The sequence below is a fragment of the Lepisma saccharinum genome, chromosome 11 (genome assembly GCF_977018435.1).
Source record: "Lepisma saccharinum chromosome 11, izLepSacc3.1, whole genome shotgun sequence".
Classification (NCBI taxonomy): domain Eukaryota; kingdom Metazoa; phylum Arthropoda; class Insecta; order Zygentoma; family Lepismatidae; genus Lepisma; species Lepisma saccharinum.
The window spans coordinates 66186441-66206248 of record NC_139239.1 but is presented as its reverse complement, the minus strand read 5'-3'; the positions used below and the strand labels follow the sequence as shown (position 1 = coordinate 66206248).

General features: G+C 37.7%; 1 protein-coding gene across 6 annotated transcripts in view; it reads right to left on the bottom strand.

Annotated features, from left to right (window-relative positions):
- LOC145995295 (uncharacterized protein SYNPCC7002_A1628-like) overlaps positions 1 to 19808 on the bottom strand; it is a 48029-nt gene that overhangs the window by 3690 nt on the left and 24531 nt on the right. For 5 of the 6 annotated variants that reach the window (XM_083131895.1, XM_083131893.1, XM_083131892.1 and 2 more), the window contains exons 2-7: positions 16577 to 16699; positions 14869 to 15045; positions 11587 to 11746; positions 9522 to 9718; positions 6855 to 7010; positions 2467 to 2578 (exon numbers count right to left, since the gene is read on the bottom strand). In XM_083131895.1, coding sequence (XP_082988021.1) covers positions 2467 to 2578; positions 6855 to 7010; positions 9522 to 9718; positions 11587 to 11746; positions 14869 to 15045; positions 16577 to 16690 — 916 coding nt within the window. In that variant the 5' untranslated portion in view covers positions 16691 to 16699. Of the gene's footprint in view, positions 1 to 2466; positions 2579 to 6854; positions 7011 to 9521; positions 9719 to 11586; positions 11747 to 14868; positions 15046 to 16576; positions 16700 to 17139; positions 17229 to 19808 lie in introns of those variants that run through there. The other variant, XM_083131896.1, reaches the window with a different exon arrangement.

Genomic DNA, 19808 nt, shown 5'->3' with positions numbered 1-19808 from the left:
ATTCTGGAAATTTTCGACAATTCCAAATGTACATTTGTTCTATACCGGAATGGTATGGATAAAATGGATTATGTGATTGAAAGACAGCCAATTTAATATTCTGATTATCTCATATGTGAACTTGTAAATATTTTAAAGAAAAACTGGCAGAATGATACATAAGTACATAATTTCTTTGTAAATAAAAATTTTAAAAAGTGGTAAAAAAAAATTCAATTAGTGGCACATGATAGTGACAGAAAATTCCCTTATTCTTCTGCATAAGTGGAATTCAGCTGGGTGTACATATAATTTGGATGAATTTTATTATACAAAGAAATCTATTTTGGAGTGCATGTTTATGAATATGGTGTTCTAGATCAAAAATAGTGTGTTCTATACAAATAATGTGACCTATAAAATTTGCTACAAATTAAGAGACCTATCCAGCAAGGTGTCACTCAACCCCTTTTCCCATTTAAACATTGAACTGGAACAGAGGACTTTAGATCAATAAAGAATGGAAGAGTGTGATAGAAAGAGTGGAAAGGATAAGAAAGAAGGAGGAAGAAAGAAGAAGGAAGAAAGAAATGGAGAGGGAAGAAGACCAGGAGATAAGGAATCCCTCCATATCCAGATGTGAGGGAAAAGATAAGAGAATGGCATTCTTTAGGTGCCTGTCAATCACTTGTCAGGTGAGATGTCCAATTACTTGACAGGAGATGCCACATGCAGGAATACCTGGAAAGGAATGGCCCACATAAGAAACTTTCAGATGGTCTTGTGTCTAGACCTATGCCATGTGTGTGCATATAATACGAGTCTGAAGAAGAACTTGCTAGAAGATTGAAACGTCATGTGTATAGTATGTTTTTAAACAAATTTCTGCCTTGGTCAGCATTTTTAGTAAGGATGGGACCGATTAATCGGTACTCTATTGGTATCAGCAGATATAGGCATATCGGTGTATCGGTTTATCGGTAAAATTACCGATTATTTTACCGATCCGATAAATCGATAAATATCTGATAATTTAGTGCAAAAATCTGGCATTTTGTTGCGATTTATATGGATAATCTCCATGTCCTACTTTCTAAAAAAGTAAATGTCTAAATGTCCAACTTCTTTTTCACTGCAGTCACTTTGAAACACACATTTATTAAGGAGGTCAATAAACCTTTCAGGTTCTTCAATGACCATTTCTAATTTTATATCGGATCGGCAGAATATCGGTTATCGACATCGGTAAATTTTATATCGGTGCTTTATCAATATCGGCCAGAATTTCATATCGGCCCATCCCTAATTTTTAGTGTGTTATGAAATATTTTGAGGTACATCTGAGCACTTTTTGGATACAACAAGAGAAAATAACCCGCTGCCCCTCAATTTGTAAATTATTGTAGCTTCCTTCTCATCTTGCTGTACAGATGCGTTACTAGGGACTTGAGCACAGCAAAAGAAAAGCAGAGCAGGTCAGAAAAGGTGCGACATCTCTTGCAAGTTTGATGTAACTGACAACTGTGCTAAAGAGATTGGAAGAGGGTGGGGGAAGGAAATGCTACTTGAGAATCGTATCTTCCACCACAAATCTGCAATGCAATCATGCAGCCTCTATTGCCACGTACTGTGTGTGTATCTGATCAAATTCTCCAATATTTTACAAAAAGGGATGTTAGTTAACTTTGCAGAAAAACAGGAATTTGGTGTTACTTTGCAAATAAAATTAATGTATATTTCATCACTAAACTTACATTGGTTTTTCACATTTTACATTCACAGTATAGTTCCAATGGAATATGTTTATACAGTGACTTAATTTGTTTCTTGTGCCATTAGAATGCGGCTCATGTAGCACCTGGAAGCATGCTGTTTGCCGGCAAAATTGGATGTATGTAACCCCTCAATGCATAGATTTTTTTTTTAATTACAATATTTCACTATTAAAAGCAAAGTAATGACATACTTTTGTCACAAAGATGTTGGATATTTTCCACATCTTAGTTTTTCTTGTATGTATGCATTGCTTGCATTGTAGAATTATTTTCCTGTAGTTTACAGTTATTACAAGCATAAGAAAACAGTTTTTCATTGTCACGTTTCAGGAGAACACACGCTCACTTCCTCAGACATTTATTTTCATTTTGATTAAAGATACAGTTATAACAATGGTTAGCAATTTTTTATCTTTAGTCAAAATGAAAATAAATGCCTGATGAAGGGAGTGTGTGTTCTCCTGAAACGTCACAACAAAAAACTGTTTTCTTATGCTTGTGATAACCGTAAACTACAGGAAAATAATTTCCACATCTTGTGGGGAAATTTGAATTCACACTACTGTTTAAGTACCACCATCAGTGGAATGGTTTATTCATAATACAGAGTGGTGCAAAAAAAGGTAACCGAATTAATACATGTTTCAGAATTTCGGTTACCTTTTTCTTTGCACTACCCTGTACACGCATACACAGAAAAGGCACTACTCACCTTGATCAGAAAGTTCCAATTTCCCTAAATCATCTTTGTGATGAGGATCCACTCCAGCATCATATATGACCAGATCTGGTCTAAAAGTATTCAATATCCATGGCAGATGTTCCTATTGATAGGAAAAAGAAAATGTTTATTCATATTTTGGGGGTTGATAGCCATAGTAGCAAATTATGGCAGGTTAGATGGGGTGAAATTAGCAGAACGTCGTAAAAGACACTTTGGCAGATAAAAGTTTACATGAAAATTACAAGCCACACTCACCCTCATTTGCAGTAAATGTGTGTTTCCAGGGGCAACAACCACAACTTGATAATAACAAAGACCTCTTCCAAACACAGAGTGGCACAGCTTAAAGCTTGGCTGGACTTTGACCAAAGCCAGGACAGTCATTTTAGAATATTCCTCAATTATCAGAAAACCACTATAATATCAGAAATCTGAAAAATTACATATGCTTAGAATTTCTTCTGGAGCATTTACATGAATATTTGTCTGATTTGCATTCACTGTTGCCTAAATATTCTCAATAGTTTGATGGCTACGTAAATCTATTAAAACTATTGATATATCTAGACAAAATGCATGAAAAGAGTACGTGGAAAAGAAGAAAGAGGCAAGAACAGTAGTAACGGAGGAAAGAAGAAAGTGGATGGAAGAATGAGCCAAAGTGCTAGAAGAAGATATAGATGGGAACAAGAAAGTATTGTATGGATTACTGAGAGCGAGGAGAAGAGAAAGAGGAGACAGGTGTAAGCTAAGGGATGAAAGGGGAAATATTGTAGCAGAGGATGAAGAAATAAGGAGAATGTGGAGAAATAATTTCGAGAAATTGCTGAACAAGAAAAAAGAAAATGAACATGAAGAAGTGAAGGCAAAAATAAATCTCGCATGGAAAGAAGTGGAGGAAGCACTGAAGAGAATGAAGAGAGAGAGAGAGCACCTGGAGTAGATGAAGTGCTAGTGAAAATGATACTAGGAGCAGGAGTGATTGGTGTGCAGTGGTTATACAGTGTGTTGAAAACAGTGTTGCAAGAGAGAGAAGTGCCAACAGATTGGACAAAGGGATTAATAGTTCCCATATTGAAGGGTGACAGAAAGGAATGTAAAAACTACAGAGGAATAACACTAATGTGCCACTCAGCAAAGGTGTATGAAAAAATATTATAGAAAAGAATAAGGGAAGTGACAGAGCTGAACATGTGAGAGGAACAGTATGGATTTAGAAGAGGCAGATCTGATATTCACCATAAGGCAAATGCAGGAAAGGCACTACAAGTATGGAAATGATTTGATTATGGCATTCCTAGATATAGAAAAGGCATAGGATAGAATGGACAGAACAAAGATTTGGAAGGCTCTAAGAGACAAAGGAGTCTAGGAAGAGATAGTGTGTAGAATGCAGAGCGCACACAAGGCCAACCAGAGCTGTGTGAAGACACCAGTGGGAAGAACAGAGTGGTTCAGTATAAGTAATGGACTAAAACAGGGAAGTGCTCTTTCCCCCACTGTTCTTCATAATTACAATGGATGGAATTAACGAAGAGGTGGGGAAGAAGATAGGAGAGCAAGAGATGAAGGCCCTGTTGTTCACTGATGACTTAGTAATATGGGGAAACAAGGAAGAAGTACAGAGCCAGCTTGATAGTTGGAATGAGGAAATCAGAAGAGCAGGAATGAAATTCAGTGCAGAAAAGAGCGAGGTGCTAATAACAAATTAACCAAGAATAAAGATGAACATGGAAGAGTTGAGATTAGTGGAGAGTTTCAATTATCTAGGAAGCATAATTGAGAGAAGTGGAAGAATAGATGAGGAGGTAAACAGAATAGGACAAATGGGTGGTGGACTATATCAAAGCATTTGAAGATTAATATGGAACAGGGATGTACCTATGAAATGCAAGAAGGTAATACATAACACATACTATGTGCCAATAATTACATACGGAGCAGAGACTTGGACAATGGCAGAGAGAGACAAAAGAAAGATGCAGGCAGTGGAGATGAAATTTTTAAGGAGTATATTGGGAAAACTAGAAGGGATAGAATAAGGAATGAGCAGATCCGACAGATAGTGGGTGTGGTGAAGAAGCTTCAGGACAGGATAGATCAGGCACAGATGAGATGGTTCGGACACATGAAGAAGATGGATGCAGAAAGACTACCAGTAAGAGCTTACAGTGCACAAGGAGTGGGAATAAGGCCAAGGGGGAGACCAAGATGTCGGTGGAAGGAGCAGATAATGGAGTGTGTTAGGAGAAGAGGACAAGAATAGAATACCATGGAAACAGAGGAGTGGTGGAAGACCAGGAAAAAATGGAGAGGATTGACTTCTATGCCGACCCAGCCAGAGGCAGGAAACGGCAAAGGAGGAAGATGATGATGATGATGATGATGATGGTGATGATGATGATGATGAAGAAGATCTAGACAACAACGAATGCAAATCAGACAAATATTCATGTGAATACTCCAGAAGAAATTCTAAGCATATGTAACTTTTCAGATTTCTAATATTATAGTGATTTTCCAATAATTGAGGAAAATTCTAAAACAGCTGTCCTGGCTTTGGTCAAAGGTCCAACTGAGTCTTAAGGGAGCCAATATTGGCATCATACCATTTCAGCTGTGCATTATGAATTACATACAATATCTTTGCACACAGATAAAAAAAATGTGCATTACAGAGCTTCTAAATCTAAAACTAGTTCTATTTCAAAACTGAGTCTTAAGTCTTAAAGAGATCTTTCAAACAACAGTGACAAGATACATGCAACACACGGGTTTCACACCAAAGAGACAAACAAGTAGCACTATATCCTGTCCCAGCTAACTGTGGAGTAGGGCCACGCATAGCGGCAGAGGATGAGGTGGAAAAGCGAGTGGTGAAAGTGCAGCCTTGCCAACCAACCGGTCCTGATTGTAAAGGGTGCGGCAACATAACTTCCTTATTTCAGAACGCAATAAAACCCATGTGATGAGTTAGAATTGTTTAATGTTTTTTTTACACTGTAGATACATATCTAAAGTTATGTTTCACACAGTTTTGAAAATCATATCAGGGAGGTGACGCCCCCCATTGTCCATACACTGAAGAAGCCTATTTCTGGCGTTCTTCATGACCCGAACCAGCATATCAGCGGGAATGTTGGCAATTTCTTGACGGATGTTGTCCTTCAAGTCTTGGAGGGTCCTTGGACGGGTAACATAAACGTGGGATTTAAAAAAAAAAAAAAATCGCAAGGGGCCCAGGGCAGACGCATGTTTGCACGCAGAACGCCGTGGTGATCGCAAGATTGAAGCTCTCACTGCCTCAATGTTCTCACGTGATCGCACGTGCCGCTCCTGTTCTTCGTCTTGTCGCACTCGCGGTTTGTCTGAACGTAGTGACCCAGGCAACAATTGATTTCCAGTCCGGGACAGGACCCAACGGGGCTACATGAAAGCGCTTTCGGAAGGGGCGCTGGGTTGCAATAACAGAACATCCGTTCGTAAAGTAGGCCTCGACGGCAAACGCACGCTCCTCACTGTTCCAACGCTTGATTGCGACTGACCGGGACGCAAACGAAACTTTAAACTCGCACCTGTCGAATGAGACCACTCCCGCCCCGCTACGACCTCTACAGGCTGCATGGAGCACATTTCAAAAAAGGAAGTTACGTTGCCGCACCCTGTACATGTACGGAAATTTCATGGCATGTACGGACGTACGATCCAGACCTTAGGCCGAACACTAAATGTGCGGCTTATCAAAATTTGCACTTGTTGTTTTATCCCTAATATTTCCCCAAGAAATTCTTAAACCAAGTGTACGAACCTGGAGACAAAAATACAGTCTGTTTGCCACGTGCGTATGGTATTGTCGCTTTCAAAAGTTTGCAATGCTTACAGGGAAATCGGGTAACTCTAGTCGTCCATTACGCAATCCCGTTTCTCTAACTGTTCATTGGTGGAGCCGTCTCGCGACACTACTTGCGCAGAGACTTGTTCTCGTTCACCTGGTCTACAGTCCGCTGGTACATGGTTTAGGACCCGTCCCCCTCTCCCAGTCTATAAAAGAGAATTAACTGCACATTCACAACAGACAGACTAAGGAAACACCATGCACACTATCAAGAAAATGGCCCAGTCCAAGTAACATGCAAGATACAAGCAAGTCTATTGCATCACTTCAATGTGAAGAGTTGCATTTATTTCTGTACGTTAATTTTCAAGTGACAAATGCATTTGTCATTTTAGTCTTATTATAAAATAAAATCTTCGTTGTTAAATTACAAAGCAATGCAAAATTAATGCATAAACAAAATGGAACAAATACTAAATCTGCATAAAGTAGCAACAAGCTCAACCAGATCAGATGAGCTAGTTCTTTGTGAGAAGTTTACCTGAAGTTTACGCATATAATCCTTATCTCCTGTTCCAGGCTCAAATTCCACATCCAAATCACTCTCCTCTTTCCTCAGTGGGAAATTCTTGCTGCAGTGCATGGAGAATGTGAAAACTGATGAATTGCCCTTGAATATGAAAGCTGTCCCATCTCCCTGTAAAAACAAGGTAAAAATATTTTATATAATATAACAAATAAGAAGGAAATTGAAAACACTCACGAGACACCGGAAATTTTTTAATTTCCGAGGCCAAGGGCTGGATCTTAAGTTGCAGAGAAAAGCAACATAGTGGAAAATTTCTTTTCTCTATGTCTGGCCTGGGTATGGGGGGGTTCTCTGTAAGTGTCCCTTCATCAATTTCATCATACCATCACTTATCCTCATTGTCGTGACTAGCCAAAATTGGTACAAAAGTGATGCTAAATAACAAAAATTAAATCAGATCAATTTCATTTTGATTTGTTAATTAGCCCTTTTAGTCCTTATTTTCATCCACTATATGTGTGTTGTGTACGTAGGTATATGTATGCATGTGTGTGGAGAAGAGGGGATGGCACTATACAACCAACATGAACAACAACAACACAAACATCAACAAAAAACAAGTAATTTTTTTGACTGTTAAAAAAGGGGAGTTTGAGACAGGTTTCCTCAAAAAAGTGCTAGAGTTTTGTAATAAACTAAATTCTCTTATTTTATAACATTTAATCACTACCGAAGCAAAAAATAATGCATCTTTCATATACTGGTGGTTTACTTTTTTGGTTGCAGACTAAACACTGTTGCCACATATAATGACGAGAAAGAATGTAGATGTAATGAAATTTTCACTATAAGCTACAAGAATTTTGTAGCAAAGCTACAGCTACAATTTTAAAAATGGTGCATTCCATTGTCACGGGTGGAACGCACAGACTACATTTTTTATATTAAAAGTAACTATTCTGCCAATAGTTAAGCAACATATTTCTTACACTTTCTGTGCAATGAATTATGAAACAACACACATAGAATACTTTTCCACAGCTATAGCTACAAGTGAACAATTTTCTGTCATGGGTTGGGCAGATAAAACACTGTCTCTTTACTTAATAAGAAATTAATTTTAATTTCTGTGAATTTTCAAATTATGAAAAATAAATCAATTAAGACAAAAAAGAGAATATTCTAGTGGAATTGAAGAAGAAATGTAAAAGTTAAAGGAGATGTTGTCGTTTTTTTAGTGTCACAGGTGGGACACAATACAAAACAAAAGTAAATAAAAATATTAAAATAAACGAACAATATGTACAATACCTTCTGCCTTCTAAGTTAATTTGTATAATACTTGAATTTTTATCCACATGACAAGTTTAGATTGTTCACTCAGAAGGTACAAAAAAGTTACAGCCTTGCATTCTTTTTAAAAAACTGAGATTGAGGGCACTTTTTTTATGGAATGACCCAATGTAGTGTCACTACAGTGACAGCTACAAATTTTGTAGCTACCTATAGTAGCACCACTACAAGTAATGCACTACTTCCAATCACTGTGTGTGTGTGTACACACACAGATTATACAGAGGCTCTTCAGCGTATATTTGACCAAACGCGAGTCTTTCCCTCTGCACTCAGAATGAACTCACCCAACCTTGGTCAGGCATGTTTGTCAGTCTAGTGTGTGAGCTGTGAAAGAGTGGTTGTGTTTTCTCACTGGGCCAAAAATCCCACCCAAACTGAGCCGCTTTTGGGAGGAGTGCGTTGTATAACTTTCCAAGTGTTTAAGTTTTCTCGCTTGGCCGAAACAGTCGCATTGGGAAGGTTATGTTGTAGCCCTTTATGACGCAAAGTTCAGTGTGTCAATGATCAGGAAGTAGTGTAAGAGCAAGAATTGTGATGTTAGTTTGACTTTATTCAAGAATGTGATCGGCAAGTATAAGGATTGCATGGCCCCAGCCTTCGGTTCTCCAACAAAGGGGACGAGAACATGGCCATGAACACAAGCCACCACCAGTATGCAGGTGCAAGGTGCGGTTAACAATTTCCAAAGACATATTTAGATGATTCACCATCTGTCTTTGGGTTGATGGATTCTCTTGCATGGCCATTCTGCGAAGTTTGCCTGCATACTGGTGATGGCTTGTGTGCACGGCCGTGTTCTCGTCCCATTTGTTGGAGAACCGAACGCTGGGGCCATGCAATCCTTATACTTGCCGATCACATTCTTGAATAAAGTCAAACTAACGTCACAATCCATGCTCTTACACTACTTCCTGATAATTGACACACTGAACTTTGCATCATAAAGGGCTACAACATGACCCTTCCAAAAGCGACTCAGTTTTGGCAGCATTTTCGGCCAAGCAAGAAAACACAAAACACTTGGAAAAGTTATACAACGCACTCCTCCCAAAAGTGGCTCAGTTTGGGTGGGATTTTTGGCCCAGTGAGAAAACACAACCACTCTTTCACAGCTCACACACTACACTGACAAACATGACCGACCAAGGTTGGGTGAGTTCATTCTGAGTGCAGAGGGAAAGACTCGCGTTTGGTCAAATATACGCTGAACAGCCTCTGTAATCTGTCTGTAATAATTATTACTGACTGACGAACACATACATACATTTGAATAGAGAACAGGGAAAGTACTGATCAATTACTTTATTTAGAAGTTCTCCTTACCTGATGCACATCTAAGTCTACAATTAGAACTTTGCTGACATTCTCTGCTGTTGTTAATGCATATTTTGCTGCTACAGAGATGTCATTCAACAAACAATATCCAGAGCCATGGTCAGGGAAAGCGTGGTGCGTCCCTCCTGCTGTGCTGCAAGCAAGCCCTCTTTCCAAAGCAAGCCTAGTTGTTAACACTGTTCCTCCTGGTGGTGAAAAAAAAAGCAACATAAAAAAGTTTGGTACGGTTTGTGTACTGAGGTTAAATTAAACTAGAATCCAACTAGATGATCTGAAAAGGGAAAGGGGATAATCTTGATTGTGAATGGTCCAAGATCCATAGCTTTCGATTTGCCATCACATTTTAACTGTGATAAAAGACCTTTGATAAGAAACTGTTAATAAAGAGCAAATCTTCAGCTCTTATGTTCATTAAATACTTTTTTAACTATGGTTGGGTAGAAGTGATACCAGTGCCAATACTCTTGATGGTTCCCATCAATACCAATGCCAATGATTGAAAATTGTAACAATTCAAACTAGTGCAGAGTAATTATAATATTTAATACATAAATTTTCCATTCGACCTACACCGCACCAACCTACCAGAGTTTTGCCTTAAAATAGTCATAATTTCACATGAGATAATTATTTAATCACAAAAAAAAAAAAAAAGAATTTCTCCCCACAATACTGTTGCAAAAATAATGAAAATTATGCACTTTGAATAATTGCCAGGATATTTAGAGTCCATGAAAGTATCATTTATACACTTTGGAGGATTCCGCAACACACCCAGATTCCAGAAAAGTATCAACCAGTATTGGTGATTGAATTCCAACCAATAGCACCCTGAACTGCATTTGCATACTAACGAGGCATCTGGACCTACAGCCAGGATAATCTTCTGTGGGGTTCATGTTGTGTTGTCCTTATGTTTGTGATGTTCCTTCATACAACTTATCATTCTCATCTTTACGATTAACCAAAAGTGGCTGAAAAGCAAAGTACAAGGGTCACCAAGACTTTTATATCTAGGAAAGTCCTACAAGCACCAAATTGTGTGAGTTTTTCAAAGGGATCCCCCTTTGAGAATCCAGGCACTGCTGCCATCATTGTGTCAGTTCCCCGAGTCCTTTGGCATAGAAGGAAGTTGACTGCTGCCGTAGCCACTGCAGAACATCTTTTGTCAGTGCTTTGTCTGTCTTCAATTTCTTCCCTCTCATATGCTCTTTAAGCGGCTCAAACAAATCTGATAATCACTGAGGACTAAGTCTGGAGTGTAAGAACATGGAGCAAAACCCTTTCGGAGAGTTGTTGCTGTCAAATTGACCATGTGGGGGCCATGCATTGTCATTGTGAAGAATGGCATTTGAAGACAACATTCCTGGTCTTTTCTTGCGAATGGCATTACATATGGCACCCTTAATCAATGTGCATTAATCATGGGCCTTTCCCGAAAAAAAAAAACCCACATAAAGAACACCTTGCACGTCCCAGTCGAACAAATGTGTTCATTCGTTAACAACTAGCATTTTTTGTCAAAGTGTTGACATTATTCGTACACTCTTGCCCGTGACATCGTTTGTTTCCCTTACTGTGCTTGCAATCTTCTCAAAATTTCAACTGGCTTCAGGTTCTCCTTGACAAGGAATTTCATCATACACTGCTGCTCCACAGCTACACACACACTACTTGCCGCCATTGTTGCTAACATTACTTCACATATGCAAACTACATCTGGGCAAGCGCACAATATTCACAAAGGATAAAGGTACATCCTATGGCAGTTTTATCATTCTCCACTTTTTTATTCACAAATTGGACGGTCAACGTTGAATGACTCTTGTAAAATAAACCAAAACAATCAACCTAGAGTTTAGAGTTTCACGTGCTGACCCAGTCATAGGCTACAAATGACAAAAGATGATTACAACACTGTCCATACATAATAGTAGAAGGTTCAGCTTTCGAGTTATTAAAACTACAGCCCTCTTCCAAAAGTACAGGAACTGCCACAACCATAAATATGTTTCCGAACATTTTTAATGCAATTAAAATTATTATTTTTTACCTGTTTCGTATCTCACTCTGCTTGCAAGACCTTCTGACCATCGAAACCCAGTCACACGTTGTTCTGATTGAGAGGTTTTGCCAGTGAAGAACTTCTTTACATATTCCTTAGTATGGACAGTGCATGCCAGGTCCTCTGATACTTGCTGTGGTTCTATAACCTGAAATGAATTCAAAATATTGTACACATTTGTAGACCTGAAGTCTGAAAATGTGAATGAAGCAGACATACTATTTTCTTACGACTTCAGCAATTTTGGAATTGAGTTTCTGCTGACAAAGAATACAAATGTAAAATTAACTTATATACATATTTGACAACTACAATTACAAGAATTTCTATGTCCTTATTTAGTAACGATTCACATTAATCAGCCAATATAGGCACATAGGTGTGACAGTTTATCAGCAATCAACCAGATATTTCTATAAATAGCATGTAACTTCATGCAAAATTCTACTATTTTGTTATTATTTTAATGAATATATCCTTCATATAACCTTATTTTGTAAAATAAGTATATTTTTCAAAGACAAAAATTATTAAGGTCACAAACTGACATACATTAAGGACATGAAAGAACCATTCAGTTTTTGCATGGAACATCTGCAAATTTTATATCACATCTGTTATTGGTATCAGTAAATCATATATCAGTACTTTATGTGAATCAGGCAAAATTTTATTTTGGTACATTCATAGTAAATATTCTTGATTTACACCAGAGGTTTGCTGAGAAATATTTGTAAAATTACATAAAATAAGGTAAAAAAAAAAAAAAGGTAAAGTGTTCCCCTGTGCATAGCACCACGCCATGAAGGCGTATAGGGGGTGTGGGGGTAACGCCCCACACTTTCTTGATCCGGTCGTGAATGGGGGGTGATGTGATCAGCATCACGCCCCTGACCGCCTTTACCCCCCAGGGTTTCCCCCAGGTACCCATGTTATTCGACGCTGGGTAGGCGCCGGGGCCGCTTCCACCGTTAGAAAAGTTCCCGGATTTGAACCGGCCGGGGATCGAACCCGGGACCTTGAGCATGGTAGTCAGATGCGTTACCGACTGAGCCACCGCGAAAGGAAAAATAATAAAAGAAAGTGCACATCACAAATGTATCTGCTGTACTTTTACCAACTTTCCTAGACAAACATCTCTGGCAATTGAGGTTGAAAATCAAGATTATTTATCACAGTAGCATAAGTAAAACTTCCTTCAAGAAACTGTTGAAGAATTTAAGTTCCTTGGTAACTGATAGTACAGTAATTGAATATAAAATAACAAGCATTTATTAACAAATTGAATGAATCATTTACATCTTTAATTAATATGTTGTAGATGTTAGAGTGCAAGAAAGGCAGCAAATTTTGCCTAATACTATCATAAGCTATGCAATATTGAGCTCCACACACCACATCTAACTAACTCTGCATTGAACTCAAAGGTCTCTGGAGCCCACTTTAAACTGTAGGTCCAGTGCTGATTAGCCTTACTGTGCATAAAGTGGGACTTAAAACACCCAATCAATCAATCAAAGGTCTTTAGTGTATCAGCCTGCAATAATGTGACCCTCCTTTCCGCTGGTGCCAAAGAGCTATAGAACTCAGATTTGGCATTTAAGTGAAAGACTGCCTTAAGTAGTGCCCCATTGAGGCAATTACAATGAACAAAGTGAGTAAATGCAAGTGCCTTCTGTCTGCAATCTACCAGTTATGAAAAAATGAATTCTAACGTGGAGCGAGACTTGGTTTGGTGTAATTTGTGGATTACCAAACCTGGTTTAGTCTCAATTCTTCCTTGCAATACAACAAGAAGTAAAGCTGTAGGATGCAATGCCAGGGCATTGTCTTATCCCTTATGGATATCAAACAGTGACGTGCGGTGACGTCGACACTTGGGGTAGCAGTCAGTGGCGTGCTCAGGGGGGGGGGGTCACACCTTCCCCCCTTTAGGGCCCAGTATTCCTTAAAAAAAAGAATGTCAATAACAGGAAAAGATTACAAAATGATGAATGAGTACTAAAAAAAAAAAGTACATGTAAACCCCACCCACATTCAAAAATAAAAAACTATTTGATTTGACTACTAAGCCAGAGATCCTGGGTTCGAATCTTGGCTTGGCCATGGGTATTATTTGTGCGTGTCCCTTCATCAATTTTATCGTATCATCATTCATCCTCACTTTCGCAATAACCAAATGTGGCAGAAAAGCAAAGTAAAATAAACCAATCCAACAACAATATGAACGCGCATTCTCTTGCCCAAATAAATACATCCGTATTTATGACTGTTAGATGCCAAGAGTAGTATATTTAAATAAAACACTACTAAAACGAGAGTGAGAGAGAGCCCGAGCACATATTTGTAATTTAATCATTATATATTCCATACTTAAAAAAAAAAGAAAGCATAACATTATTGTCTGCACATAACACGTTCCCATTTCATAAATAATAAAATTACATCGCATATTATACATACATATTGTACAACGTGTAAAATGTTGTGCAAATACAGAGAACTGCAGAAAATTTTACCCTGAGTTCTTTAGTGGATTTACAAAAAAATCTATGAGAAACCAATCCCCTATCTGTCCTATAGGAGATAGACTGGGGGACCTGAAAGCACGGGCTTTCAACCATTGCAGCGGGGAGCGAGGGGACAAGGGAGGTAGAGGTAGAAATCTTCCTTTTCCTTGGGCCGGCCGTTTCTACCTGGAAACTGGTCTGGCTGAAGAAGAGGGAGCTAGGGTATCCAGCCAGCTTTGCCCGTGGAGAACACCGATGGACGAGAAGAGCGTGGAAAAGAAAGGTGTTGCATATGAGCTGTGGTGGCTTTAACAAGACAATAAATATTGTGATTTGAATATAATTCGAGGTGTGAGATTGATTGATCTATCTCTGCTGGACTAGCTACCCCTCAGTGCACGTCACTGATATCAAACCACATGGAAGAAGGTGTAACCATAAATTTAACCTTAGCGAAAGGAACTCCATATTTAAAAACTGAATTTACTAAAAAGAGTGTGATATGTGAATAATACCTATACAATTATATGACAATAACCAGTTGCAGAACTGTTTACTCGATCACGATTGATATTCTTGTAGTTTTGTGCGACTGTCTCATTGAAGACATGAGTAGTCCATGTTTCCACCAGTAGACTACAAGGTTCATTATGTTATGGAGGTGGCTTACGTACAGTGAACTGGGGGCTTTGGTTGGGATGACTGTGAATTTGAGTCAGTGCTTATAAATGAACACAGTACTTAGCAACATTATTTTTACCTGCTTATCTGGAGATATTACACCATCACTCACAAGGTACCGGAACACTCCATGGAATTTAGGCATGGGGAACCTGTGGTTTGGAGGAAGCTCACACACATAGCCATGGTGATGTACAACTGGGAGACCACTCAGTCTTTGCAACTGTTTCCTCTGCGAGTCCGACACAATTACGATCTATAAAAATATACAACAAAAGGAATTAGTAGCCTCATATTACTGACTGAAAAAGAAACATTATCTTAACAAAGTTTTTATATTCAATGAATTTACACAGTTGTGGCAAATGTAATTTCTGCAGTCTCTACATACAGGTAGGGTGCATACAACACGTCTCCGTTATTTAACACAATTCTGGTCATACGTGGTTCTGTTAACTGTTTTGTCAGTGACTTGATTAAATCGTCCTGTTTTGTCCTGACGTGGATGAGTTGCAAATAAATTATTTATAAATTAACATGTGAAATGCTCAGTAGTTCATGGAAAATCAAATACAAAAACAATAACGTAACCTTGGGCACGAGGTATATTCTGCCCTAGCCTGAAATTGCAGTAGTTCATGTTATGGTTCCTCAGTTCCAAGAACACAACCATCAACTTTAACAGTCAATAATCAACTGACAGGAAGGTACTCAGTAGCATTCCTTTGATGGGAGACGGATGGCGGAATTAATGCAGAATGTGAAAAAAGGCTGTGGTAGAATTTACCCCATGTCCAAGGTTACTGGTTAAGAATGGATGAAAACGGTTGAAGCAGCCATGGTGATCCAATCAGTAGGGCATCAGACTTCCATGCAGGAGACCTGTGTTCAAATCTCAGGGTAGGTGATCTAAGGTTGGAATTTTTCCAACCTGAAGTGGCTCTGGAGTTCACTAGCCTTTTCATAAATGGGTCTCCAGGGGGAGAAGGTAAAGGTAGCTGGAGCATGTTGCTGAATACTACAGATTTTAAAAAAACTGAATAGTTGACATTCACTATCGCCACTAGTCACAACGAAAGTTTTTCTTTTTACATGGTTTCACATTACATTCAAGACACTTTTCGTTTGTTTAATATATGGAAAATTATCACTGAACTCAAACAGTCCACAGATGAACCTTATCACAATTGCTGTTGTTCCAAATGCAGCACATAGTTAATGAATTCAATACAGTTAATGTGCACAGCAACAAGTTACACTAAAAACTGATTTTACTGATGAGACCATTTTTCAGATAATTCAGAATATATTTTATTAGGCAGTATGATGTACATTACAGAAATACAGGGAATATGGAACAACATACAATAATAAAAAAATATTAATAGAGTTGCAGTATACAGGGTGTCATGTAACATTACCACTGCAAATATTTCTTGATCAACAATAAGTATTGAAAAAAACTACTTGCACAGACATAAAGTTAGGAGACGGCCTCATGAAATTAGCAGATACAATACATTCAACATGTAAGGAAGTATGATTTTCAACACAAATTTATGTTTTTTTAAATGGAAACCCTATATATTTTTAGCACTCAGCCTGTATATATCATGTGTATAATGATTTATCACTTTAGAATCACTTGTACACACTAATAAATACTGTTTTATACCAACAGAAAAAAAAGTATCATTTTGGATAGACCAGATTTTCAGATATATTTAAATTGGATAAACAAATTTTTAGTGGGATATAGAACAAAAAATATGTAAAGAGTACCACACCTGAGTATGTAAACTTCTTTCGCATGCCACATAGCACAGTAAAGATGATGATTTGGCATGCCTTAATACAGATGTTGCAGCAGAACAGAGTTTTCTGCAACCCAGACTTGTCATTCCCAGATCCTGAAAATACATAGATATATTAACGTTGGTGAGCATTATCAAGGTGGGCAAATGTGACATTATTTTTTAAAAGATCATGTGACTGAAACTTGCTACATAGCTCTTCACGCACTTCATAGAACAATTAATTACACCCAAAATAGAAATAAATATTAATTATGCAACATTTAAATGGGTGTGTGTTTGAGAAATTAATTACAGTTACTACTTCTGAAGATTAACTCTGTAACTTTATTGTATGTAGATAAGATACAACTTGTTCTTTTTTTCCTTCTATGACCTTCATGAAAATATACATATAAAATAATTTAAAGTAATCAAACATTTTCATCCACACAAAACCATAAGAAAGTAACTGCAAAAGGAACTCTTAGTTTTTGTTACTCATTATTTGATAAAATATAATCTATACAAAATTTGTACAAAATAGTCTTACTTACGTGAGTGAGTATAGAATTTCGAAACTAGGTTTGGGGTTTTGATTGCCCCCTTCTTCAGGTTCTTTTCTTCTAGGCACAAATCATTTTATGCTGCGTCAAAAGTGTTAAAAGGATTAGGTAAGTAGACTATAAGACTATTTTGTACAAATTTAGCATAGATTATATTATACAGTGAGTAACTCGCACAACACGTAAATAAGAGGGGCATACTATAATGATTTACACTTTATTTTTTTTCAGGTCCTATGACAGATCATAAGTTCTCTAGTTGAAAATGTTGTATATAAAAATAATCACGCTGTACAAATTACAACTTTGCCAGCAATGTGTAAAAAACTACAATGGCAATCACCCTGTACAAATTATAACTTTGACAGCGCTGCAAAGAAAAGTCATATTGGCAATCGCATTGTATAAAATAGAGGAATAGGAGGGTGGAGATATTCTGTGGCTTAGCTTAATGGAAGCGGTGATTGTAAGTTTATGCGATGCATGTTAATCGGATTGTTTTCTAACAAATTTCAAGCATGTTTGCATGTAAAAATTAATAAAAATCTGAATTTACTAACACCAGACTTGTTTTTGACATTTTTCATGAGTTAGCGTATGTGGTTTAAGCCTGAAAGGTAAAAATCCAAGTAAGGAAGTTGGTCCCCTGCGATTCTCAACTTGCCAGAAGTGCTACGAGAATAGGTAGGCGGTCATAAAAGATTTTATGAGACTCAGTACGCTGTCTCAAAGATTATTCGTCTAAAGATTATAATGTGAAATATTTTACATTATCATCGCAACTAGTTTGCAAAAACGAAATATGTGATTCCACGATTGTGATAGTGTTCAACTAGTTCTTGTTTGGTGCAAAGTGAACTTAAGTTGTTTTACGTGATAAATAAGAAATATGGAGCAAATATTGGCTGAATTGCGAGCAATCTCGAAGTCACAAGAGGAACTTAAACAGGAGTTAGGACAAGTGAAAGCAGAATTTAAGAGTGATCTAAAGAATCTAGAAAAAAATATAAGAGCTGATCTGAACATCCGACTGAATGTCATGCAGAAAGATGTGTCCCTATACAGGCAAGAATGCATTTCTAGGAATGAGAAGGTTAGGAGTGAAACCCAGAAAGTTGACATGGAAGTGAGAAAATTGATAGAAGAAAAGGATGAATTGCGTCAGGAACTGGTGGTTGTGAAAAACAAACTTTTTGAACTGGAAGAAAGAATACAAAACAATCAAGCCAAGACTGTATGGTGTCATCGTCAAGTACAAGTACCAGAGTCTGTCAAAAAGAAGCCTGCATTTTCACCTGTAGATCACCAGGAATCTACTGAAGAGCCATCAGAAGCTGAAGAATGGTTTAATTTTATTGCTGGTAAATCCCACACAAGTGAAAATATTCCCATCGAAACCAGTGAATTACAAAATGGTAATGTTTCCCATGAGGTAGAACATTTAGTGGGGATTGTGAACAATACAGTGTTGCCCGTTTTGTCAGGTGTAGCTCAACAAGTTAAAGTTCTACAGAATTCAACTACTACCATGCTACACAGGTTTCGGGAAAGTGATTCAGATAGTTCACCCAGCACAATTAGCTGTCATTCATCTGGGTTTAAGAGTAGAAAAAAGAATAGGTCTAGGAAAAAGTCTCCCTTAGTAAATGTGAATAATAATGATAGTGTAACAACACTTTTCCCTAATGGAACAAGTAAGAGTGTTTCTAGGTGCAAAGAAAATCAAGTTTCCTCACATGTTACTAAAATAAATTTCTTGAAGTCAGATCAATTAAATAGGTTTCCGAAATTCTCTGGAGTTTCTAGTGAACTAATCCCATCTGAATTCTTAGATGATGTCGAAGAGAATTTCGAGTTATTTCAAATAGCAGAAACAGATTTTATGACTTATGTACCAACGCTGCTAACAAAAGATGCTAAGCAATGGTACAAGATCTCAAAGCAAAAATTTTCAGATTACCAATCTTTCAAAATTCAGTTTCTGAATCATTATCAAAATTCTAATTGGAAAACAACGATGCTCACCAAAATCTTGAATTCCCAGTATCAAAAGTCTGTTCATGGGTCACTGCTAACATTTTTCATGGACCAATGGAAAATTTTGCAGATTGTTCAACCTAACACTGACGAAGCACAAAGGCTAGCTCAAATTGCTACTTTGATGCCTTTCAAAATTAAGGAAATTTTCATAATGAAACCTGTTACCGAGCTGAGTGAAGCCATCACGGTAATAGAAAATTCCGAAGCCCTTAGCAAAACTTCATTACGTGAAAGGCCACAGGCAGTATTTAACAGTAGAACTAAAAACTTTGATAATAATAGAAACGTAGCAGTTATTCAAACTAAATGTACCGATCAGTCTAAAGACAGAGGTGACAAACTCAAGTGCGAGGTTGTTGATCATTCCAGCACACAGCGTAACTTGAAAAGAAATGTAATCACCAATTCTAATAAGTCTACTTTTTCGGGAAACGAGTAAGTCGCTCATGTCGAGAGGGAGGTGTCATGAGTGTACCTGCTAACCCTCCTTTGCAACAACCTAACTCTAGTAATCTTAATCACACACACAAAAAATTTTACAATTCAGTCAAAACAAATACCGAAGCACAGGTCATTGAACCCTTGTACAATAATGTTCATTTGCTAGGTGATTCCATGAT